We start from the raw sequence: 26,983 nt of genomic DNA, 5'->3' as shown, positions 1-26,983 counted from the left end.
TATTATGCGAATCGACCTTTTGACCTACCCATGTCAAAACACATCTGCTGCACTCAGCTAACTGCCCTACATAATACACAAAGCTTATTTTGTCCAAAAACGTACTCTTTGATTTTATATTATTTTTTTATTATTCAAAAATGCTATAAATCTATTATGTGCCTTCACCTTTTGACCTACCCATGTCAAAACACATCTGTTGCACTCGGCTAACTGCCCTACATAGTACACAAAGCTTATTTTTTTCAAAAACGCACTCTTTGATTTTATATTATTTTTTTACTATTAAAAAATGCTATAAATCTATTATGTGCCTTCACCTTTTGACCTACCCATGTCAAAACACAACTGGTGAACTCGGATTACTGCTCTATATAGTACACAAAGCTTCTTTTTCCCAAAAATCCATTCTTTGATTTTATAAATATTTTTTAATGTAAAAAAAATGTTTTAAATGCTTTAAATCTATTATGCGGCTTGACCTTTTGACCTACCCATGTCAAAACACATCTGCTGCACTCAGCTAACTGCCCTACATAATACACAAAGCTTATTTTGTCCAAAAACTTACTCTTTGATTTTATATTAATTTTTTATTATTCAAAAATGCTATAAATCTATTATGCGGCTTGACCTTTTGACCTACCCATGTCAAAACACATCTGCTGCACTCGGCTAACTGCCCTACATAGTACACAAAGCTTCTTTTTTCCAAAAATGCACTCTTTGATTTTATATTAATTTTTTATTATTCAAAAATGCTATAAATCTATTATGCGGCTTGACCTTTTGACCTAACCATGTCAAAACACATCTGTTGCACTCAGCTAACTGCCCTACATAATACACAAAGCTTCTTTTTTCCAAAAACTCACTCTTTGATTTTATATTAATTTTTTACTATTCAAAAATGCTATACATCTATTATGCGAATTGACCTTTTGACCAACCCATGTCAAAACACATCTGCTGCACTCAGTTAACTGCCCTACATAGTACACAAAGCTTCTTTTTTTCAAAAACTTACTCTTTGATTTTATATACATTTTTTACTATTAAAAAATGCTATAAATCTATTATGCGGCTTGACCTTTTGACCTAACCATGTCAAAACACATCTGTTGCACTCAGCTAACTGCCCTACATAATACACAAAGCTTATTTTTTCCAAAAACTCACTCTTTGATTTTATATTAATTTTTTACTATTCAAAAATGCTATAAATCTATTATGCGAATTGACCTTTTGACCAACCCATGTCAAAACACATCTGCTGCACTCAGCTAACTGCCCTACATAATACACAAAGCTTCTTTTTTCCAAAAATGCACTCTTTGATTTTATATTATTTTTTTACTATTCAAAAATGCTATAAATCTATTATGTGCCTTCACCTTTTGACCTAGCCATGTCAAAACACATCTGTTGCACTCGGCTAACTGCCCTACATAGTACACAAAGCTTATTTTTTCCAAAAACTCACTCTTTGATTTTATATTAATTTTTTACTATTCAAAAATGCTATAAATTTATTATGCGCCTTCATCTTTTGACCTACCCATGTCAAAACACATCTGCTGCACTCAGCTAACTGTCCTACATACAGTAGTACACAAAGCTTTTTTTTTCCAAAAACTCAGTCTTTGATTTTATATTAATTTATTACTATTCAAAAATGCAAAAAAACAAGCTACCTCTTTGTAGGTAGACATACATCATTTATATTTATTAAGTTAACTATATTTTGTTTTCCATCCAAAGTTCCATTTGGCTGTGTAAATCAACTGGATTTTTTTTAAATTTTCAATAAATGTATAATATAGATTTATAGCATTTTTTGATAATAAAATATCTATAAAATCAAAGAGTGGGCTTTGGAAAAAAATAAGCTTTGTGTACTATGTAGGGCAGCAGATGTGTTTTGATATGGGTAAGTCGAAAGGGGAAGGCACATAAAAGATGTATAGCATTTTTGAATAGTAAAAAATTAATATAAAATCAAAGACTGCGTTTTTGAAAAAAAGAAGCTTTGTGTACTATGTAGGGCAGTTAACCGAGTGCAGCAGATGTGTTTTGATATGGGTAAGGCAAAAGGGGAAGGCACATAATAGATTTATAGCATTTTTGAATAGTAAAAAATGTATATAAAATCAAAGAGTGTGTTTTTGAAAAAAAGAAGCTTTGTGTACTATGTAGGCAAGTTAGCCGAGTGCAGCAGATGTGTTTTGATATGGGTAAGTCGAAAGGGGAAGGCACATAATAGATTTATAGCATTTTTGAATAGTAAAAGAATTATATAAAATCAAAGAGTGCGTTTTAAAAAAAAAGAAGCTTTGTGTATTATGTAGGGCAGTTAGCTGAGTGCAACAGATGTGTTTTGACATGGTTAGGTCAAAAGGTCAAGCCGCATAATAGATTTATAGCATTTTTTAATAGTAAAAAATGTATATAAAATCAAAGAGTAAGTTTTTGAAAAAAAGAAGCTTTGTGTACTATGTAGGGCAGTTAACTGAGTGCAGCAGATGTGTTTTGACATGGGTTGGTCAAAAGGTCAATTCGCATAATAGATGTATAGCATTTTTGAATAGTAAAAAATTAATATAAAATCAAAGAGTGAGTTTTTGGAAAAAAGAAGCTTTGTGTATTATGTAGGGCAGTTAGCTGAGTGCAACAGATGTGTTTTGACATGGTTAGGTCAAAAGGTCAAGCCGCATAATAGATTTATAGCATTTTTGAATAATAAAAAATTAATATAAAATCAAAGAGTGCATTTTTGGAAAAAAGAAGCTTTGTGTACTATGTAGGGCAGTTAACTGAGTGCAGCAGATGTGTTTTGACATGGGTTGGTCAAAAGGTCAATTCGCATAATAGATGTATAGCATTTTTGAATAGTAAAAAAATAATATAAAATCAAAGAGTGAGTTTTTGGAAAAAAGAAGCTTTGTGTATTATGTAGGGCAGTTAGCTGAGTGCAACAGATGTGTTTTGACATGGTTAGGTCAAAAGGTCAAGCCGCATAATAGATTTATAGCATTTTTGAATAATAAAAAATTAATATAAAATCAAAGAGTGCATTTTTGGAAAAAAGAAGCTTTGTGTACTATGTAGGGCAGTTAGCCGAGTGCAGCAGATGTGTTTTGACATGGGTAGGTCAAAAGGTCAAGCCGCATAATAGATTTATAGCATTTTTGAATAAAAATTTTTTTATATAAAATCAAAGAGTGAGTTTTTGGAAAAAATAAGCTTTGTGTACTATGAAGGCCAGTTAGCTGAGTGCAACAGATGTGTTTTGACATGGGTAGGTCAAAAGGTCAAGCCGCATAATAGATTTATAGCATTTTTGAATAATAAAAAATTAATATAAAATCAAAGAGTGAGTTTTTGGAAAAAATAAGCATTGTGCACTATGAAGGGCAGTTAGCTGAGTGCAACAGATGTGTTTTGACATGGTTAGGTCAAAAGGTCAAGCCGCATAATAGATTTAAAGCATTTAAAGCATTTTTTTTACATTAAAAAATATTTATAAAATCAAAGAATGGATTTTTGGGAAAAAGAAGCTTTGTGTACTATATAGAGCAGTAATCCGAGTTCACCAGATGTGTTTTGACATGGGTAGGTCAAAAGGTGAAGGCACATAATAGATTTATAGCATTTTTGAATAGTAAAAAAATAATATAAAATCAAAGAGTGCGTTTTTGAAAAAAATAAGCTTTGTGTACTATGTAGGGCAGTTAGCCGAGTGCAACAGATGTGTTTTGACATGGGTAGGTCAAAAGGTGAAGGCACATAATAGATTTATAGCATTTTTGAATAATAAAAAAATTATATAAAATCAAAGAGTACGTTTTTGGACAAAATAAGCTTTGTGTATTATGTAGGGCAGTTAGCTGAGTGCAGCAGATGTGTTTTGACATGGGTAGGTCAAAAGGTCGATTCGCATAATAGATTTATAGCATTTTTATAAAGTAAAAAATTAATATAAAATCAAAGAGTGAGTTTTTGGAAAAAATAAGCTTTGTGTACTATGAAGGCCAGTTAGCTGAGTGCAACAGATGTGTTTTGACATGGGTAGGTCAAAAGGTCAAGCCGCATAATAGATTTATAGCATTTTTGAATAGTAAAAAATGTATATAAAATCAAAGAGTAAGTTTTTGAAAAAAAGAAGCTTTGTGTACTATGTAGGGCAGTTAACTGAGTGCAGCAGATGTGTTTTGACATGGGTTGGTCAAAAGGTCAATTCGCATAATAGATTTATAGCATTTTTGAATAGTAAAAAATTTATATAAAATCAAAGAGTGAGTTTTTTGGAAAAAAGAAGCTTTGTGTATTATGTAGGGCAGTTAGCTGAGTGCAACAGATGTGTTTTCACATGGTTAGGTCAAAAGGTCAAGCCGCATAATAGATTTAAAGCATTTTTTTTACATTAAAAAATATTTATAAAATCAAAGAATGGATTTTTGGGAAAAAGAAGCTTTGTGTATTATGTAGGGCAGTTAGCTGAGTGCAACAGATGTGTTTTGACATGGTTAGGTCAAAAGGTCAAGCCGCATAATAGATTTAAAGCATTTAAAGCATTTTTTTTACATTAAAAAATATTTATAAAATCAAAGAATGGATTTTTGGGAAAAAGAAGCTTTGTGTACTATATAGAGCAGTAATCCGAGTTCACCAGATGTGTTTTGACATGGGTAGGTCAAAAGGGCAAGCCGCATAATAGATTTGAAACATTTAACATTAAAAATTGTATAAAATCAAAGAGTAGGTTTTAGGGGAAAAGAAGCTTTGTGTACTAGAAAGGGCAGTAAGCCGAGTTCAGGAGATGTGTTTTAGTATGGGTAAGTCAAAAGGTGAAGCCGCATAATAGATTGAAATCTTTTATCAGCCTAAAAAATTCATAAAATCAAAACATGGGTTTTTGGACAAAAGAAGCTTTGTGTAATATAGGCAGGCCTTGTTTAAACACATTAAAATTGGTTTGACACAAACTCGACCCTCGTAGTCAGTGCTAAATAGATTTTTCGAATGTGTCGAATATCCAACGTCCAATATAAAACCAACTTTACCACGGTATGCTACCAGGCCCCTTTGCACCTTACTCTGGATGTATTCATACAAACTATCCTCCAGTAGGCTAGGTGCTAAATCATTAGCATCAGTCCATTCAAGCAATTCAAGCATTATTCAAACTAATAGCAGATGCTCACATTACTAGCCAAAGACCTCCCATTACAGCTTAGTTTCGATGTGCATCATTTTAAACGACAGTACTGAGCTAGCTAATAACAACAATAACTAGCTAATAACAATGTAGCATTAGCTAGCTAGCAAGCAATGTAGCAGGGATTGCAATGTAACAGGGACTACTTACGCTATGAGAAACTGAAAAGTATTCCGGCAGACTTCATTGCCTCCGATGAAATACGTGGTCTGGGGGGACTTTCTTTTCGTCTGCGGCTTTTTGGTGGATGTAGTCATCTCCGAAGTAACTACTGTACGTCTGTTTGCCTCAAGATGGCCAATGATTTGCATGTCCTGCCACTATCTTTCGGCAGCTATAGAATCACTCCGTATTTTGTACATAAACTCTGGAGAAAGTTTGTGGCTACACGAATGTCTGCCAAGGAGAGTTCCGGGGTCGCTGTATATTAAGTAGCCATGTGTATCGCTTGTGTTACTTCTGATTGGCCGACAGAAAAAAAGACCACTAATGGTCACGCCCAATTCAAACGCTGGTTTACTTCCTGAAACTTAACCATTTTCAAGGACAAAATAATCACGTTTAAAGCAACCAATGCTGTTATCTGAAACATGTAATTGCTTCTTTAGGACTTCAACTTGCACATTCTGCAAAAAAACGAAAATAAATAATTTTGAAAAAAAAATCTTCAAAGTTGTTTTTCGCGACTTGCGTCTCTGCGACTTGCACCTGGTTTTCCCATGCCTGGTCACATATTCACTAACAGCAGAAAAAAGTAATTAAAAGTATATAATATAAAAAACACTGCTATGCAGTATGTCATGCAATTAATCAGATACTGTGCAGAGTTGGAAAGTTAGGTCAACTTAGAAACTGTTTCTCGTTGTTGAGTTGCCTGATGGTAAGGTAGAGCCGTAGCTTACACCTGCAGGAGCCCTTGCTTGGTCGCCTGTGCTGCTCAAACGCACACTTCGCTCCTCTCATCCATACGACGCAGTTCCCATTTCTGCAAACCATACATAATTACAAGGAAAAATATTACCACACGAGGGAAATCAGTGTGGTGTCCATGAATCAAGATATGAATCTAGCGTACACATTTCCACGAATCACGGATGTATTGATCACATAAATTAGGAAATATTAGAGGACTTGAGATGTGATGTTGAACTGCATGCCAATGCCATTTAACCCAAATGCCCCAGTAGCAGCACGGGAGAGGATAGCTTATCTGACAGAAGATCTGCATTGTCTATAGTGAGGTAATGTAGATTACATTGCAAAAATATCACCATGCATTCATAACCTCGTGATTCAGTGAGAGTGATCCCAAAACATCGGAAAGTATGTCTTTGTCACATTTCTGTATTACATTTTGTCAAGAGGAAAAATCAATAGCACACTGTTCCCAACTTAACAGTGCTTATAGCTCTGTGAACGGTCCTGGCTGCGCTGGCAAATAAAAAATAAGCACGCCTGTTGTTAAAGGGAATGTGAGATGACGCTCTGATTGGTTTATTGCACGTTATGCCCAAACCACACCCATGAGTAATGTAGCTACTTCAGACCACCCCATTTTAGATTTGCATCGGGCGACAGTCAACAGTCATTTATCCCGCCGGTAAAATAGCACCCAAGATCCGCCCACAAAGCCACTTGCCTGTTGCGTTTTCATACTTCCATTTTAGATCGTTTTAGATAGCGCCCACAATCTCATTCTCTTAAGACAACTGATCCTGTCCCACTGCTTCCTCTGCCCACAACTGTTTCAAAATAAAAGTCCTTACTACAATAATTCGCCATTAAATAATTTAACCATTTAAACTACTCAACTATTTAACTGTTCAGTCATTCCAACTGTCTGTTGTCATCAACTATGACTCCTGCCAACTGTTTCCTCTGCCCACAACTGTTTCATAATAAAAGTCCTCAATGCAATAATTCCTTATTAAATAATTTAACCATTTAAACTACTCAACTATTTAACTGTTCAGTCATTCCAACTGTCTGTTGTCATCAACTATGACTCCTGCCAACTGTTTCCTCTGCCCACAACTGTTTCATAATAAAAGTCCTCAATGCAATAATTCCTTATTAAATAATTTAACCATTTAAACTATCCAACTATTTAACTGGTCAGCCATTCCAACTGTCAGTTGTTATCAACTATGACTCCCGCCAACTGTTTCCTCTGCCCACGACTGTTTCAAAATAAAAGTCCTCACTACAATAATTCACTATTAAATAATTTAACCATTTAAACTACTCAACTATTGAACTGTTCAGCCATTCCAACTGTCAATTGTCATCAACTATGACTCCTGCCAACCGTTTCAAAATAAAAATCCTCACTACAATAATTCACTATTAAATAATGTAACTATTTAAACTATCAAACTATTTAACTGTTCAGCCATTCCAACTGTCAGTTGTCATCACCTATGACTCCTGCCAACTGTTTGCTCTTCCCACAACTGTTTCAAAATAAAAATCCTCACTACAAGAATTTATTATTAAATAATTTAACCATTTAAACTACTCAGCTATTTAACTGTTCAGCCATTCCAACTGTCAGTTATCATCGACTATGCCTCCAGCCAATTATATTAAACCACCACCTACCTAACAACCAATAAGGCAACCATTGAAATAAAGCATCAATGTCAGTTTCATAACAACCAACATGATTACCCTAGCAACTATCATAGAAACAGCTTTATTTAGCATTGCAACAACCTTATACCTAAGCAAAACCATTGTAACTATCTCTACACTATGTTTTAACACTGTATATTTTACATCATATGTTTTGCTTTTTCATGCACTGGTAATTCCTCCTTGCCCTTGAGCAAGGCACCTAACCCCTTACTGCTCCCCGAGCGCCACTGTTGTTGCAGGCAGCTCACTGCGCCGGGATTAGTGTGTGCTTCACCTCACTGCGTGTTCACTGTGTGCTGAGTGTGTTTCACTAATTCACAGAATGGGATAAATGCAGAGACCAAATTTCCCTCACGGGATCAAAAGAGTATATCAACTTATCTTCAAAATCTATTGTAGCCTATTCATTCTTCTGTTTAACAAAGATCTCGGTGATTAATTACTTTTTGCTCTGCCGTTTACCAAACACAAATTTGAATTCAGACATTCAAACATTCATTTAAAAGAAAAGCATGTAAATATGTTCTCCTTTTACCTACCAGTGTATGAGTTGCATGAGGATAACTCAGAAACAGAATTCCCAAAACAATGTCACCCAAATAATTGCTGCTGTTTTGGGAAGTATTTTTAATGCAAACATCATGCAACCATGTTAAGTACAGCAGTCCTCTGATGTACATTTTTTTCACTGAACATTTTTTGTAAACAATGCACAGACAACATTGACTGCTTTACTCTTTTTTGATATGATAGTAATTGTACAGTATATATGGGAGGGGGTGGTCAACAAAGTTTGAGAAAGGCTGCTCTACTCTGGAGACATACATTTTACACCTTTCCAAAATTCTTGTCTTCCAGCACATAGACCAGATTATGAGCTCACATGGAAAACAAATTATGCAGGCAGTGACACTCATCCTAGAGGGCGACCACAGTATGGAGATCAAGGAGCAGGTAGGTCATTCTCTTCCATCACCCATAAAAAATCAAAATGATCACATCCATTTGATAGATAGATAGATAGATAGATAGATAGATAGATAGATACTTTATTGATCCCCAAGGGGAAATTCAAGGTGTAAAAATTGTGTGTAAAAATTGTAGTATTTTCATCTACAGCTATTTCACAGGAGTAGGAGTATGTACAGTTTGGTTCTGTTGAAGGGTTGGCTACTTTTTTTTTATTTGCCAGTTTGTTTCTCACCAGAAGTTACCATTTAATCATAAAATATAATGGGCTATTTAAAAAAAAAGTTTTCCCTTGGGGCATGGTCCCCTGGACCCATTGCTTTCCTCAGGTTCGAAATGTCATGCTTCCTACTGTTTCACTCTCCAACCACCACTGGTAAGACCACAGTTTGCTTGCAGCTGGAGCCCAGAATGACAGGTTGCACTCCTGTCTCATGCATACTTTGTTGGAAGTAGGATTCACAATTGAGACAAAATTATGGGAGGAGAATCATAAGAATCAGATGATTATGCATTCCTGTGTATGAATAAAAAGTGCAGGTGACAAAATCTGTTTTGCTGTGAAGAAAGTAAACTTAGCTATCTTTTGAGACTGGATTGGATCGTGAAATATAGATAGATAGATAGATAGATAGATAGATAGATAGATAGATAGATATAAGTAGATTTTTGTTTAAATCTTCTTTTAGGGCTGTGTATTGGCAAGAATCTGATGATGTTACACATATATGCAAGGCGATATTATATTGCGATTATTTTATATAATTTTAGAAAAACTGTGATGGTATTAGGAAGATCCCCATGTGCCTAAAATTTCAATATGTTTTTTACGGAGTGTCTATTTACACCCCTGGTACGAATAGCTTTGGCCACACAGCTGAACTATTCACACCCTTTGACATAACAAAGTTGCTCGCGTGCACAAAAAACATGGTGGACATTCGCTTTTTCATCAGCAGAAAGTGAAGAATTCGGAAAAGTTTCGGCACTAATATCTGTTCAAATTAAGTGTTAGATGGAAAATGTGTGTTTTATTTTCATAATCTTTGTTCAGTGAACACATACAACCGTCAGTTTGTTAGTTAACAGAAATTTCGTGATTATGATGCTCAGGCCTATGAAGTTTACCTGCAAACACTCATTCTGACGTGGAAGTCAATAATACAGTGGTTAATAATATGGTTTAGTGGGAGACTGGGGTTCGATTCCCTCAGATGTCCCCCAGACAGGCCAACCCAATACAAAAGGCAAAACACAAATGCAGAAGCCTCAACACAAATGCAAAAGCTACAACACAAATGTTAGCAGTTCACCTGCTTTCTAGCTGACAGAAAACAAACCTACGTAATGCATTGGTTATGTTTCTCTTCTAAAGCTAACTCGCCCTCCCAGAAGCAATAATAAAATAGGAAATTCCCCGATGGGCATCTGCAAAGTCCTTTAAGGCAAGTCTTGCCACTCTTCTTCTCTTTTCTTCTTGCTAATGTCTCCGGGCAGGTGTGTCTGTGTTTAAATCTGAATTGAACAGTACACATCGGAGAAAATAAGTATTGAACACGTCAACATTTTTTTCAGTAAGTATACTTCCAGAGAGGCTATTCGCATAAAATGTTCTACAGACATTAGTATTAACTTAGGTAATCCACACATATTAAAACATCCAAACATCAATGTCCCTAAGTAGAGTTATGAGTAAAAAAGTGGAATGGCACAGGGAAAAAGTATTGAACACACTAAGAAAAAACAGTACACAAAGGCAAGGAATGGCAAGGAACGAGCTGGAATCTATACATAGTTAGAGAGTAATTATCCCTCTTATCTGTGCAAATTAATGTAAGCTGGGTTAGTACATATTGATGAGATATAAAAAGGTTTTTCATTACCAAGTTGTCACACAAGAAACATGTCATGATGGGTAAAAGCAAAGAGCTCTTCCAAGACCTTTGCAACATTATTGTTGCAAAACATATCAATGAAACTGGTTACAGATGCATTTCAAAACTTCAGAATCATCCAGTAAGCAGTATTGGAGCCATTATCTGCAAGTGGAAGGAACATCACTGCATCATCAATCGGCCATGCACAGGATCTCCACACAAGATTTCTGACCAGGAAGTCAGAAGGATAGTCAGAAGTGTAGCCTAAGAGCCAAGGACCACTCCAGAAAGACTTGGAGGCAGCAGGTTCAATTGTTACAGAGAAAATCATAGGTAACACACTCCACCGCCATGGCCTCTATGCACGCTCACCCCACATGACTCTATTACTGAAGAAAAACATGTCGAAGCTCACTGAAAGTTTGCTACACAACATTTGGACAAGCCTATGAAATACTAAGAGAATGTATTCTGGTCAGGTGACAGCAAAATTTAACTCTTTGGATGTCATACTACACAACATATTTGGAGGAGAAATGGCACACCCTAAAAATACCACATCAACAGTGAAGTTTGGAGGTGGAGGCATCATGGTGTGGGGCTGTTTTTCATCTCATGGTACTGGCAGACTTCATACAGTTGAAGAAATGATGAATGGAGCCATTTTTTCTGGGAGAATCTTGCCATCCACCAGAACAATGAGGATGAGACATGGCTAGACCTTCCAGCAGGACAATGATCCAAAGCATTCAGCAAAGGAAACTCTCAATTGGTTTCAGAGAAAGGAAATTCAGGCCTTGACTTACATCCAATTGAACAGTTTTGGAAGTTACCTAAAGATCAGGATTTACAAGAGGGACCCCTGGAATCTTCAATATTAAAAGACTATCTGTTTAAAAGAATGGGTCAAAATCACACCTGAATTCTGCGACTGATTAGTTTCGTCATAGAGGAAATGCCTTGAAGCTCTCATTACAAATAAAGGGTTTTCCACAAAGTATTTAAGAAATTTCAGTAGGCGTGTTCAATACTTTTTTCCTGTGGCATTCCACTTTTTTACTCATAACTCTACTTAATTACATTAATGTTTGGATTTTTTTATATGTGTGGATTACCTAAGTTAATACTAATGTCTGGTGAAAATGTCATGCAAATAGCCTCACTGGAAGTATACTTACTGAAAAAAATGTTGACGTGTTCAATATTTATTTTCCCCGCTGTAAATATATCCCCCCAATTCACTCAAATAAGGCTAAAAAGCACATGAGCACATTAACTTGCTCATTGTGCATGCGCCAACATTTGCAGCATGGCTATGACCATGAAGATTATGTACATTACAGGAAGGGGTGGATTAGACAACTGCCAACTTTACAAACTATGCCTGTACATTTCTATGGAGGATAGCACCATAGGTGTCACCAGTGAATAAAATAGTATGTGAATCAAACAAGTGCTGAGCAGAGCCAGGGCAGCGATGAGACATTTATGAGATGAGAGACATAACATGGCAGGGAAACTCACCAATATTAATTTCTGGATTTAATGTTTAGGTTAGTGTGTACATTTGTTTATAGCCTGTTAAGCCTACATCCAGCAGTTGTCATCCCAAAAACATGAAAAGAAGATTTGTGGACTAGAAATCAAGCAAATGTTAGAATAACAAACATTATTTTATGTAGACCTGTATAGTAAATGCAAGACAGAGACTGTCAGCTGAGAAAAAAAGACATTCTGACGCTCTGTACGAGTTAACCTTAAGGGTCTTATCTTGGTTACACATGGGGCCTTATTTTAGTGATTTAAAACACACGGTCTGAAACGGATGGTTTAAATACGTTGTAACGGTGGCCTCTGACACAAGAAAAGAAAATGATTATGTTGGGCGCCAGGCAGCATTAAAACTGCCGTGTCAGTATTAAGACCCCGTCACCCTTCCCGTTTTAAAGTTGACAAGAAAAGAAACACAACACAGTATATGGTTTTCAAGCAGGTGATGCAGTGTATTAAACAATATGTCATTCAGTTCAGGACGTCGGCGACGTCGACAACAGTTCATTAGAAGCTAGATCCAACAAAACGCTACGTCTATGGCGACGCACACAAACAAAACAATAACCAAAAAACAAACAAATGAAAACGAGCGGCCTAGGAGTATGGAGTCAAAATAGGGTCATTAATATTGAGAGGTTGTGTAAAGATGTTCACATTTTTAATAAAGTTTTGCAGCTGTGCAAAAGGAGTTCTGAATGTGCAAAGACATTTCGTACCTGTAGAAATATTTTGTACATGTCTGAAAAAAATATGTACCTGTAGAAATAGTATGTACTTGTGTGAAAGAAATGTGTATCTGTAGAAATGTTTTGTACATATGTGGGGGGGAAATGTGGATCTGTAAAAATATTTTGTACACTTGTGGAAAAAATATGTACCTGCACAAATACTTTGTACATGTGTGAATCTCCTACGCGACGCTACGCGATGCATTTCCGAAAGGGTGATTCAGTGGTGTCATTCATGATTATAAACAGTAATACTGTACACACATTTATGTTTATCTGCTATTATTATTTGATATGAGAACACGTTTATTTTATCACCCTTTGCAAGTCTATAATAATAGCCTAGTGGACGGCAAAAAGACGAATCAAATGAATGGGTTGTAATGGGACATCCACGGCTAGGAGATTATAGTGAGATTTAACCGTAGTAATGCCCTTCCAGGACTGTTGGTTTATTGTTTGGAATACAACAACATCCCATTTTCTTACATAGGTACATTTTCTTTTGTTTTCTTTGTGTTTCGGGAGTATTTCAAGCACGGTTATCTCGTCAGTTTATGAAGCACAGCAGCGGTTTCTATAGCAACCATAGACTGAACAGGACGGTAGACTACCAAGCAAGCGCTTAGGCAAAGTCTATGGCAAAATCTGAATGTAAATGGATAAACCCGTTCAAGCGTTTTCTTTATTTCCTATTTCTTTCAATTCTTTAACTTAAGACATGTAAGAATTAAGCCTACTTATTCGCTGGGTAATGTATAAACTGACGACTTACATTAGCCCTAGCACTATGAGCTACGATAAGCGTCAGCTAGGATAGCTATGGCAGCTATCGTAACACCCCCAATTATCACCACTTTTGTTCAGAAATTCTAAAACAACGATGTTTTTCAACACTTCAAAATAACATTTACTAAATGAACCTTACATTTTTCAGTAGCCATAGGTTTGTAGATTTGAACAAAATCTGGTTTGGTTCTTAACGGGAGCATTTACTGCCTGAAATATCCGATTTTGTTTACCACGCTCGGAGTTATAGTGCTTGCCTGATGGGTCGCCTATTTACACCGTTTCAACGGCACATGGACGGTTAGACCGAGAATTCTCGTCGTGAAATTAAAATTCCACTGGAGCTCCAAGCGGTTGTGTACACGCAGCCTTACAACACTGTTTACAGCTCTTCGAGTCACGGTAAAATGTCATTTTTGGTACATAGCTAATTTAGATACACCTATGGTGTGGGTGGTTGCGTTTTTTTTAGGAGTCCGCTGTCTTTGTTTGTATAGAAATGGATATTAAGTGACACATACACGCAAGACGGCGGAAATACGGGACCGACGGTAATAGGAGGAGTTACGATAGTTATTATTTCATGTTCTGATATGATATGCTTAACGTTTTGACTATGTTACAACTGATAAAAGCATGACAAATAAAGTAACCAAATCGCTTTGCAATATTTTAGTCCAGAAATACTTATCTGTGCTCATTTACAGTAATGTTACGACCTATCTGCCCTTGCTGTTACCTCCAGTTTTAATAACTAGATCTGTGGATTTAGTACCAAAATCTGGTGGTCGGTGGGGAACGCTGATTGGTTTGCAGTAAGCAATGTGTTGATTGGCTCTTCAGAAAGGCAGTAAAATTAGGGTCAAAAGTCCGTAAGCTTTGCAAAGCTCACGCTTTCAATGTTGCGCAGGAAATCATCGCGTAGCTTCGCGTAGGAGATTCACACACGTACAAAGTATTTGTGCAGGTACATATTTTTTACACACGTGTACAAAATATTTTTACAGATCCGCATTTCGCCCCACATATGTACAAAACATTTCTACAAATACACATTTCTTTCACACATGTACAAAACATTTCTACAGGTACGAAATGTCTTTGCACATACAGAACTTCTTTTGCACAGCTGCAAAACTTTATTACACATGTGAACATCTTTGCACAAGCTCTCAATATTAAAGACTCTATTTTGACTCCATATAGGAGGGGCTGGCAGCAAGTGTTCCTGTGTGTGTGTGTAGCCTATATGAGCGTGTGTGTGTCCCGGGAGGAGAGCAGCAAGGAAGAGATGAAAACGACGTAGGCCTAGTTGAAACCGAAGTTTTTGGAGGAGGTTTAGGGAGGTATAGGCTCGATTAGCCAGGCAAAAAGTGTAGCCTGACACTTCGCACTAATCCAATAGCATAGTACCTATATATACCTTATAATCCACACGTCCATTACGAAAATCCACGTTCACTTCCAGTAGTCCAATAGGTCCATAGATTTTAGTTTACTTCCAGTAGTCCAATAGGTCCATAGGTTTTAGTTTATTTCCATCAAAGCGCTTCCGAACTTCCACCGAGCTACCGCAACCTCCGACACAATGCATTGATTGAACATTCAACTCCCTGCCGGTTTGACAGCTCACTTCCTATTTTGTTTAAAGCGAGACTCCAGCTCATGACCTCCACCACACCTGATTGGCTAGTCAATTAGAAGGTCATTAAGCCAGCGAACTACTTCAAGTGACAATAGTGTGGAAGTAATATATAATAAAAGTGTGATGTAGTGAAAATAAGTAAATAAATATATTTGGGTAGATTAATTATTTTATGTAAACATGACAGAAACGTGATTCTGTCACAACGTTTAAATACGTTTTAGGGTGTGGCCAGTCCAAAATCGCTATCTTGACGTAGTAAGTTCACCAGACGCCAGGCGCATTGTTTAAAAGGGTTGTTCTTATGTTTCTTAATCAGTCATGTGTATGTTTTGGGCGTAACATCAAAATCAATGAGAGTGACATCTGTCATTCCCTTTAAGAGCAAGGAGCGCAATGTCAAACAGCGCGTTGGTATTTTAACAGTCAGCCATCTGAAGGAATATGCTTGCACACCAGACTGTGTATGCAATAACAGGATTACACTAAACTTTGATTTACTAAAGCATGTGTGTGTGACTAGCAGAGAAGCCTATAGCCTGTAGCCTACATGCATCTGCACTGGTCTATTATTTGAACTCATCCAAACTTAAACTAACTTCGCTGTGGTCTCTTAGGCAACGACAAAACAGTTTTACACTTAGCTATATACTTTCACTATTGACTGACAAGGGGTTACAATCGAAAACATAGCCTGAAAAAAAACAACACTTATCCCAATTTGCGCTTGGCGGGATAATGGTAATTGTACTGGCCACAAACTCAGAATGACAGTTGCGTCGTACCTCACGCCACAATGCACTGGCAGTAAGATAGGGCCCTTAGGCTACATGAAGCAAATTATAGCCAAAATCGCTGCTATTGTTTTTATACTGTGTGTTTGGTAAAGTTGAAATTATCTTCTCTTTTATTACCAATATTGGAGACTCCTTTCTTTACTTTCCAGAGGTCTTTTGTGTAGCTTCTTCACTTCCAAGAATGTAGGTGACTGTACAAAGTAGACTGCAGGAATGGATGTAACATGTCATAGCAAGCTTATCAGAGGCAGAGTAGGCCAGGTCTATAATAATAGTACATATTATTTTTCTTTACCGCTCTGAGATTTTTACATTTGTAAATGTGTTGTGGTTTTTGCATTCGAATTGTAAAAAAAATTATTTGTGTTGTTGCTTTTGTATACATGTTGCAACTTCTGCATTCATTTTGTGGCTTGTCCATTTGTCAATGTACAACTTACAGCCCTATCTACTTTGTCTACCAGTCAAGGCATATTTTTGGTTTTGTGTTTTATAGCCACATGGCTTGACAGTTGTCATTAGAAATGGCATGTTCCTGTGCCACTCATAGGAAAAAAATATATGCAACAATTTGCCACTTTTTATATGTTTTTACCAGGCAACTAGTTTTTGATATCATCTTCAAATTCATTTTGATTGTTCAAAACTGTAACAAACGTATTTGTGTGTAACATACTGATTTGTGTGTTCTAATAGTCAACCAGGGGTTAATTCATTGTTCACTTCCATCCTCATGCTGGCTTACCAAACGGACAGTGGTTTGGTAAACATTAGTGTAGTCTGGTCTTTGGTTGGGTTTTCCTTTTTTATATTACATCTGGAACTTAGAATCCTACGGAGCCCTCTGGGTGACATGGGGGAAAAAAACATGGGTTAAAAAAAAAAAAAAAAGTAATGGGGAAAAAAAACATGAAGAAGAAAAAAAACTTTTGCGGGATCTCATTGCGGGATCTCGCAATGTTTTGCGAGATCCCGCAAAACTTTTGCGAGATCTCGCAAAACTTTTTTTTCTACTTTTGGAACTTGCTGGGCTTCCTATTTGACCCCAATAGGCCCACAAACCACTACCGCCAGATGGCAATCGTATCATGATACTATGATTGCTCTATCACTGTTGCGTGTTGTGGGTTTTCTGGACACATTACATAGGCCTATGACACGGGAGGGAGAGGGAGACACCTGCGTGCAGACACGCACACACAGCAGGCTACAATAAATTACCTAATAGACAGCAGCCTAATTTCGAGGTATCACTAATACCTATTAAATACATGTAAAGGACACAGAACTGTAAGCTCAAATTTAAAAACGTTTGAAGTCTACCCAAACATATGCAAAGGGAATATATATAAATTGTGTTGCATATAGCCAGTTTAATTAATGTCAATTTAAAGATTAGGCTATGATTAGCAGTTTCTATGCATTTTTCCATTGATAGTTACAGGAAGCCACGTTGTTGTTTAAACTATTGTTGCTTCTAGCCCACGTTACCTCCAGTTTCACTTGCTGCAGGGACGCACACATTGCATGAGCGATCATAAGCGTTCTATCTCCAATGTAGAACTCAAATGTGTCTTGACGCCGTCGTTTGTAAGATCAGATCAAATAAGACGTTCTAAATGGAACGCGATGTAATTAAGCTGTTCCTTTCCAAGCGTCTTGGAGACGTACTGTATGTGTGCTGACTGGGCTATGTCTATATAGTTGATGACACCAAATGAATAAGTATGCTGCAAATGAGCAGACGTGTGAAGCACCGGGCATAACTTAATTTCGCGGCTACGTGGAGCAGTAGTAGGTTAATTGTTGAGGAGGCCCATAGTTTGAGAAAAGCTGCAGATCATAGGCAGAGAAAGCATAATGCTCTGAGAACAGTAGCCAAAGGTTTTCCTGCAGAAACAGGTGCCTTGGTGCACGCACCCCGCTTTCACTTTGACTCCCTGCATTGTGACAAAAACTGTCAGTCAGACAGTGAATTTTGGTTTACTAAATTAGCATAATGCGGTAACAATTATCATTTCAATTCTATCTGAAATCTGCTCACTGCAGATGTTACAATGCAGACCCAAGCAGCAGCATAGCCTTGAAAGATGTACACTTTGAATTTGATCAGAGCGGCTCTGGTTCTTCACCTAACTTGAAGTGATTGGCTGGATGACCGTTCAATCAAATCAACAGACCTATTTGTGTCTCTGTGTGTGCGTTATAGATACGGTTCCAACTCTTTACGGGAGCGTTTATTTCCATATTTTACTTTCAATTTAATCTGACAAAAAGTGTGGGGGATAGAATCGTGTTCCAGCAAAACTGTGTACGTTATAACACCCACATCCCCCACGCTTGCTACGTGCCTGGCCGGTGTGTGCGTGTCTGCACGCAGGTGTCTCCCTCTCCCTCCCGTGTCATAGGCCTATATAATGTGTCCAGAAAACCCACAACACGCAACAGTGATAGAGCAATCATATTATCATGATACGATTGCCATCTGGCGGTAGTGGTTTGTGGGCCTATTGGGGTCAAGTAGGAAGCCCAGCAAGTTCCAAAAGTAGAAAAAAAGTTTTGCGAGATCCCGCAATGAGATCCCGCAAAAGTGCATCGGTTTTTTTTTTCTTCTTCATGTTTTTTTTCCCCATTACTTTTTTTTTTGTTTTTTTAACCCGTTTTTTTCCCCCATGTCACCCGGAGGGCTCCGTAGAATCCTGCACACTGACCATTCCGCAAGCAATTATTTATTAGAAATTGCAACGTTTCAGTCTTAGACCTTCATCAGGTCTAAGAAAAAACTTTGTGATTTCTAATAAATAATTGCTTGCGGAATGGTCAGTGTGCGGGATTCTTTCTAAGTTCCTGATCTGCGACCTTTGGTCATATCCAATGCACCTGCTTGACAAAAGAGGTGTGCAAAAAGCCTTCCTACGTTATATTACATCTGCCAAGGAGGTTTTCAGTGTGTTTAGTTTGACTGTCTGTGAACAGGATTAAGAAAAGTGCTGCTTGAAGAAGAGCTTGGTCTTTGATAAATTGTTGAATACGCGGTAACATTTTGACAGTTATCTCTCCATTTTAGACCTTATGTATCCTGGCCAACATTGCTGATGGCAACACAGCCAAGGAACTCATCATGACAAATGATGACATACTACAGAAAATTAAGTACTACATGGTAAATGTTTTTCTATGTACCTTTCAACTCAAATGATTTTGAAATCCTTTTTACAAGAGACTTTGGCCAGATGTAAATATGTTAGAGGGTAAAGTACAAATCAGCAATGTGGTGAGGTGACAAATAGTGTTGCACGGTGCACCGATACTACAAAAGTATCGCAATACCCTGAAATTAAAAATGTCACAATACCTAATTTTATTAGTATCGATACTACTAGTAAACTAGTGTCGTTTTTCAGTAAGATGCTGTGCACAAGACATTCTAGTGCCTCCCCTAACCTGCGTGTCTTTTCTTCTCTCACACACACATGCACATCTTTCAAGCTGCAGCTGTCATGCTATATAAACATTGAGACATGGCTGCTAGTTTAAGTGATTCTGTGGCCGCAAAGCAACAAATAATAATAGGCTAATGTCAGTGTTAATTTTGACAGCACATTCTAATTTAGTCTTAGCCTTAGTCTTTTGATTAGTCCCAATACCTCCCCTACCCCTAGATTTTTGCCCTAACCCTCGTTTTTGCGCGTGCACGTGTAGGGCTAGGGTGTCCCATTACTTTAGGGACAAGGGGAAGTGCTATTTCCCCCTTAAAATCAACCCTCAAAATATAGCCAGGACCGATGCAGGCTTAAAACGAAGTGGGAGATGAAATTACCCAGGATACCGTGCGAGCTCAGCAAGCCGGCAAAATGTTTCATATATTTTCGCAAATAAGCATATTACAATTTCTAATTATGTTGGAATATGTTAGTTTGATGCACATCTGATGGACTGTTGAGTTTTGAACACTAATGTTAGAAAATATTTTACGAAGCTATCTGACGATGTTCATGATATCTGCTGAGTGCTTTGAGAGAGTCTGCCCATCAAATAACGTTATATATCTGATCTGGGTAGTTTCGTCAATATTTAAGGTGTGTGTTCTGGCGTTCATATGAACACGAATATCTTTGTTGATTAACCAGACGTAGATAAACCAGCACGGCCCACACAACAATGACCGCTAGAACGGGCATGTTCCTGAATGAAAATAGTAGCAGGCTACTACCGGTAGACACGTCGACAATGCGCGTCACGCATGAGCACGTTTGCTACGCTAATTTGCATATAGTGCTGTCCCAATTCATAGGGAAAGATCTTCACCTCCACTTCCCTTGTCGAGGGGGCTTTAATGTTGAGGGCAATCAAAACCAAGTGGAAGTTTTAAGGGGGGAGAAATGGGACGGGCCCCTAGTCTAGTCTTAAGTCTTTTAGTCTTGGTCTAGTTTTTGTAGACCAAGTATTAGCAGATTTTAGTCGACTAAATCTACAGTGGACTTAGTTGACTAAATGTTTCTCCAGAATTTCTAGTCATTGAAAGTATCCATCAGCCTGTTATGGAATGGTATTAAGGTTTGAATATACAATACAGACACAGATTTAACCGTTGTAATACAAAACATGTATTTTATTTTATTCAAAAACACTTAACGTGGCTTTTTTTTTCACAAAAGAATCTAACATAAAATAAGCAGGCCTGATAGCGCTCCGGCGCCACGTCAGATTTCCGGCGTACCGACGTGTCTGCAGAAAAGGTTCGCGCGATCTCATGTGCGAATTTCTTTTGTGTGTCCCATACACTACGAATGTGTTTTCCACACTGGCAACGGGAAACGTAGCCAAAGTCATAGAGTGCAACTTTATGAAGCCAGGGGTAGAGACTTTGGAAGCTGGTGTCAAAAGCTCTGGCAACCAGGACGCCCTTACGCATCTGTCTGTCTCGAGGCATGCGGGCTATCTTATGACACACGGCATCTCGCCAGAATTGAAAAGAAATCTGTCCGACAAACTTAAAGGATAATTCCGGTATTTAGCTCTTTGAGTCCCTTTTCTGGTTTGTTTTGGATGAACTAGAGTGGTGGACACCGAAATTTTGACGATTGGTCCTGTCTCGACTTTTCTGACTCGTTTTGAATCGCCTTTACTGCTTCAGAGTGGCATGCACAGACATGTCCTTAAAACAACCCTTAACGTTCGTTTTCAAAACTGCAACTCACCGAGTGGTTAGTAGTGTTCATTGATTATTAAAAACAAATATATCTTTTTTTTGTTTGTTTGTTTAAGGCATTGCTTATTGGATATTTGTCTACTTGTTGTGAAATTGAAAATGAATAAACATATTCTTTAAAAAAAAAAAAAAAATATATATATATATATATATATATATATATCGGCGCAATGTATGATTTCCAGCCGTGTTATTTGCTATTGTGGAACTATTTTTTTTAGATACCTCACAACTGTGTATAAACTTCCGCTCAATGTTTAAGCCTGAAGCATAGACAGTAAAAGAAGGTCTCGTGGAAAGACTACAACCAAATGTAAACAGCCCCCGTTTCCATTTCTGGTGGCCCAGTAATATCAACGTGCAATGAGTCTTCCAACAGAAATCAATGGTATTTTACAAAATGCCAAATAAAACACGATAGAAACTGTATTTCGCTACGGTACTTGTTTTGCAACATCAACGAACACCACTAACCACTCAATGAGTTGCACAGTTTTGGTTAGGCTACTAATCAATTCCTAGAGTATTATAATTGGCACCCACCTTTCTTGGAATGGCTGTAGTATCTGTAGTAGCAGTATACTGTACAAGCAATAAGTATGCAGGTAAGTGACTAGTTAAAAGCAGGGATGGATTAATGAACAGGCCTACCAGTCCCAGGGTCCCAGGAGCTCTGGTGCTCTACACAAAGATGCTACTGTAATACACGCTTGTATTGGGTTTGTTCATCTCATGTCTGAATGATGTCCATTTATATCCACAAAAGTCACCAGAATCTATCATCTAAGGGACTATTTATCAAAATCTTCTCCCAGGGGAGCACACCCCTGGATCCCGCTTGACAATAATGTTGATCAGGGCATATATCCCTGAAAAAGATATGCATTCTCCCTGAATGATATGACATTCTTTCAAGATCTACAATAAGTACAATATTATTGAAATTAGGGCTGTCAATCAATTAAAAAAATAATCTAATATATTACATACTCTGTGATTAATTAATCTAAATTAATCGCATGCATCCATTTTTGCTATGAACATCTTAAAAACAAGTTTGGTAGATACATACAATAAACAGTAGGAAAACAAGACAAGCAGCATAGCCTACAAGCAGGGTTCTAAATTAACTTTTTTGATCACCAGCCAATGTGGCTGGTAACTTTCTAAAGTTACCAGCCAATCAGAATTTCTACTAGCCATTTTTTTTCTGGTGAAAATAAGAGAATTATGAGTTTATGAGATGAGTGTCACTGAATGCATTTGATCATTTTATTAACATTGTTGGCATGAATACATACCACAAAATATACACAGAAAGTGCAAACACTTCATTTCATGTTTTGAGACCTCTATCTATCTATCTATCTATCTATCTATCTATCTATCTATCTATCCATCTACTTATCTATCTATTTCTCTGTCAATATCCTCATCCTGCTTCATTCTTCTTCTCGACCCCATAAGTCTGTCCCAACCACCGCCGCCTTTTGTTTAATCTTAACTTAATAAAAAAGAGATATCAATTATCATCAACAATGACAAGCCAGCTGGAAGCTGTCACTCGTTTTCTCTCCCTCTCATGTGCTTAGACACGTTCCCAATTAAATACATAGGGAATACGTTCAAGTTGGATCTTTAGAGAGGACCTGAAAAGTATCGTCTTTATGTAACATGCTGTTGGTGCATGTTGACATTGTATACTTTCTCTAACAAGAGTGAAAAACAGCTACTATGTATTGGCTAAATGTTGGTCCCTCTGTCTCTAGCACAGTGCGTGATGCGTGTGGTGGTGATGATCACTGATCAGGCAACTTTTTAAAACCATATTCAGCTAACTCCATAGACAATAAAACAAACGATCTAGCTGCTTCAGGTTTTGCGGCCTCCGCAAATAGGTAATCACAATGCATTAATTGCGTTAATATTTCGTAACGTGTTATGTATTTGTGTTATGCACATGTGTTATGTATATTGTACTTTACTTTACTGGCTAACTCCCTCCTCTTTTAGTCTATAAAAGAACGAACGGAGCCAGTAGGCTATATGCTCCCTGCTCTGGCTCCGTTCGTTCTTCTAATTCCTTGAGTTTTCTGGTAGACGCTCCGTTCGTTTCAGTCTCTCGCGCTGGTTTCACTGCAAACTGCAAACTGTGCGCAGCCATGGGCTTATGAAACATCATCACGTACATTACGGCACAGTGGTAATGGGAAATGTAGGAAGTACTGCCAGGGGGATATATGACCGAGAACACAGCCTCTTATGTATCATGCACGTAATGCCTCATGCATCACCGGCCAAACTGGCTAGTAAGTTTTTATTAACACCCGCCAAAATGAATTTTAACCCGCATTTGGCGGGTTGGCGGGTGTAAATTTAGAACCCTGCCTACAAGTGAAAACGGAAATGTAGTTTGTGAAGTTATTGGAATGGAAATAAATGTAACCACCTTCAACATACTTTTGAAGACATTTCGTTTCAAGTGTGCAACAAATGTAGTCAATTTGTTAGGGGAGTTTGTCGGTTAGTTAGGGTAGGTTCAGCAAAACGTTAGCAAAGTTAACTTTGACAAGGCTGGCAGCTAACATTTTTATCATCAAGAGGTGTGCTAACTCGTAGGCCTACATCCAGCTCTCTGAGCTGCACCATTTTACAACAATAGGTTACCCCAAACATCTACGTTTTCATATTAGAATGTATTGTCAAGTGTAAGCTTGTAATTATACGTAGCCTACCACACTTCAGTGATTTTTGGCACTAGATATCTGTTTGAATTCAGTTGTTGTAGCCCCAGTGTCTATTAATGGCCTATCTTAAACTACTGCGATCAATTTAAGTTCCCATAACACTGATGAATTTGTGCCCCACTTGGAAAAATGTAATGCCCGTCTGTGAATTTGTGTCTGCCGCCGTGTCTGGAAAAGTAATGAACTAATCTGACTAATCTGAAACAGTTAATTTATGCACTCAATTCTTGGTCAGGGCTCCTTTTGCATAAATTATTTGCATACTGAATGGCACACAATGTGGATGACACAAAGACAGAGAACACTTATTTTTAAACTCATAATGTGCAAACTGAGGACATTGTCTAAATACAGTGGGTATCAGTTAAGTTTGGACGGTTTCCTGCATGAATCACGCACGAATCGCGTACCATATTCTCGGCAGAAATGGCACAAACTGCAGTTGACCCAAACTACCACCAGGTGGCTCCTGGGAGTTCTGCCACTACTATTTTTGATGTGACTTGACTTACTGCTTCCATGACGCATCCAGTTTCCAAGTCAGTAGAACAATCAGAGACAGTTGAGCCATTACCAAACATATATGATAATACAATAGTGTGAGTTTATATATCTTATCAGGGGCGTTGCCTGCCGATTTTGCCGGGGCTTCAGCCCTGAATGTTTCGAGTGTAGCCCCGAATGTATTTTGCAAAGTTGACTAACAAATATGAAACCATTATTCGGATCATGCATTGGAACTGTGAGATGAGATGGACCTATTTATCAAATATAAAAGCAGGACACGGGTTTCCTCTCACTCTCCTTCATGCAGCAGATCTAATTTGAAAGTTACCTTACCATAATTTGGAATGTAGGCTGCTTAGAGTGCGCGCACACACGAGAGAGAGAGTCAGTTCCAGGGTTGGGCATGTCATTGTTTGCATTTCCTATTTAGTATAAGAAAGTTATAAGGAAATCATAAAGGCCACAAGGCAGGGGCGCTAATGACTAGTCTGATGTCAGTCACACCACAAATTGATTCGAAAAAAATATCAGGGTGTTAGGCTACAAGCTAGGACTGCCACTGTTTTCAGTGTGAAGAAGAGCATCTAGTATAATTAATTACAGAAGGAACGCAACTCACAAGCGCACTTCACTCAAAGCAGTTTAATATTTTGCAAGTTGTGTGCGTGTCACCATTCAACATTGTGAAGGAGGCTACGTGAGCTGGGCAGCAGCGCTTCCATAAAGGTCTCTTTCAAAATGTCCAGTTACAATTGCAGCTGCTTCCGAATGTTGAATATTTAGAAAGTAGCCTACATGACTACATTTTTGAGCTAGTGAGAGAGTCTTGGCTTCTGGTAGTAACTTGCTAATTAACTAAAGCAAGACTTGAGTGATATCACAAATTTGAAAGGAAAAATATGAAGGCAACAAGTGGCGGGCGAGGCTAGTTGGAGGGATATTGTGTCCTGTTGCTGTAAAGGACGAGCCCAATCACCTATTTCTCAGTTGTGTAATAAAAGCAGTATCATCATGCAGTGGTCGAAGTTTGCCAGGGCGGATAAGCATAGTTGTAAAGGGCATGAATAAAAAAGGCAAAAAACGTCCTTTGCCAAACCCAAAATCTTAACGAAACAACTCTAAACATCAGAGTGGGATAGGTTGGGATATTGTAGAAATTTCACTTAAATTGCAACCGCAACATGTTGGCCTGCTTGTCGACGTTCAAATGACAACGAAAAAGATATCAAAGCACTTTTTGCGTTTGAATGTAGCACGAAAAAATGTTTAAACAGCTGGACAAATGATTTAGCTAATTGATTATTATAGCCTGTACACCAGCAATTGTTGAACATTTACCTGTACAAGGACATTGACAGTAGCCCAGCCTAACAAGCAGATGTTGCAAAAGACATCGAAAGACGCAATTAATCAGAAATAAATAATGTAATCTGCAGCGCTTTATTTAACAAACTGCAAACAATAAGAGGGTTGAGTTCGCTGCGAGGCCAAACCCAAGAGCAGAGACAAACTGATCTCTTCAATAGAGTCATTTTGGAGGTACAAACTCTCCCTGCTCCCATTTTTTTAATTTAATTTTTGCGACGTTCTCCTAATGTGCCTTTTGCACGAAAAAGAACGTAGGTCTACTCACCTGTTCTGCTACTAGGCCACTGAAAGGAACAACAGAAAATCTGTTTAGGCAGTCGATATATGGTAACGAGCTGTGTGCGCCTGGAAAGACGATAGAAGATATGCTTTCTGAATAGCACAAATGTTCTTCCCAATCGTTTCCATAAAATAGGCTAAGTCAAAGACAGAAAACTAAGTCTTATAATGACAAAATGGTATAGTCTGTTTTACATTTAGGATGCACGGGTGAGGGATAAGGCTTTCATGGTGGACCACGCACGTTTTCTTGTGTCAGGAACAATGCACATATTAGTTCATAGCCTAGCTCCAGCGAAGATGGCTCTGGTCATCCCATCTTACCCTCCCCCCACTTCCTCTAGCCTACCATTCAGGCTATGAAGACCTGCGGGGAGTAAAACGACTTGTTGCCGTTTTGGGACATTAAGCTACGTTAAGCTTTTTCACGTTAAGCCCCCCCCTCCCCCACCCCCTTCTTTCACAAGCAGTGCAGCTTTCTGAAGCGGTGCTTTCTGAAGCTAATGTAACAACAAATAACACCAATATTGTTGTGTGGCAATAAAAGTATCCAGGGTTTGCGCAAGTAGCCTACATATATAAATAAATTGATAAAATCCTTAATGTGAAAAAGCTTAACGTAGGCTAGCTTAATGTCCCAAAACGGCAACGTATGC

At 37.8% G+C, this 26,983-nt stretch overlaps 1 protein-coding gene across 4 annotated transcripts in view; it reads left to right on the top strand.

Moving 5' to 3' along the window:
- Positions 1–26,983, top strand: part of armc8 (armadillo repeat containing 8) — a 253,834-nt gene that overhangs the window by 211,475 nt on the left and 15,376 nt on the right. The window contains exons 18-19 of one of the 4 annotated variants that reach the window (XR_012981938.1): positions 8,714–8,809; positions 19,265–19,377. Coding sequence is in view for 3 of the 4 variants with exons in the window: in XM_076264243.1 (XP_076120358.1) it covers positions 8,714–8,809; positions 19,282–19,377 (192 nt within the window). In the remaining variant the exon portion in view is untranslated. Of the gene's footprint in view, positions 1–8,713; positions 8,810–9,153; positions 9,363–19,264; positions 19,378–26,983 lie in introns of those variants that run through there. The other 3 variants (XM_076264243.1, XM_076264245.1, XM_076264244.1) reach the window with 3 other exon arrangements.

The sequence above is a fragment of the Alosa pseudoharengus genome, unplaced genomic scaffold (assembly GCF_046254945.1).
Source record: "Alosa pseudoharengus isolate Yale_2024_CS ecotype anadromous, Long Island Sound unplaced genomic scaffold, YU_APseudo_1.1 YU_APseudo_1.1_scf_3, whole genome shotgun sequence".
Lineage (NCBI taxonomy): Eukaryota > Metazoa > Chordata > Actinopteri > Clupeiformes > Clupeidae > Alosa > Alosa pseudoharengus.
Note: the sequence above shows the minus strand (reverse complement) of the source record. Positions and strands in the feature narration are given on the sequence as shown.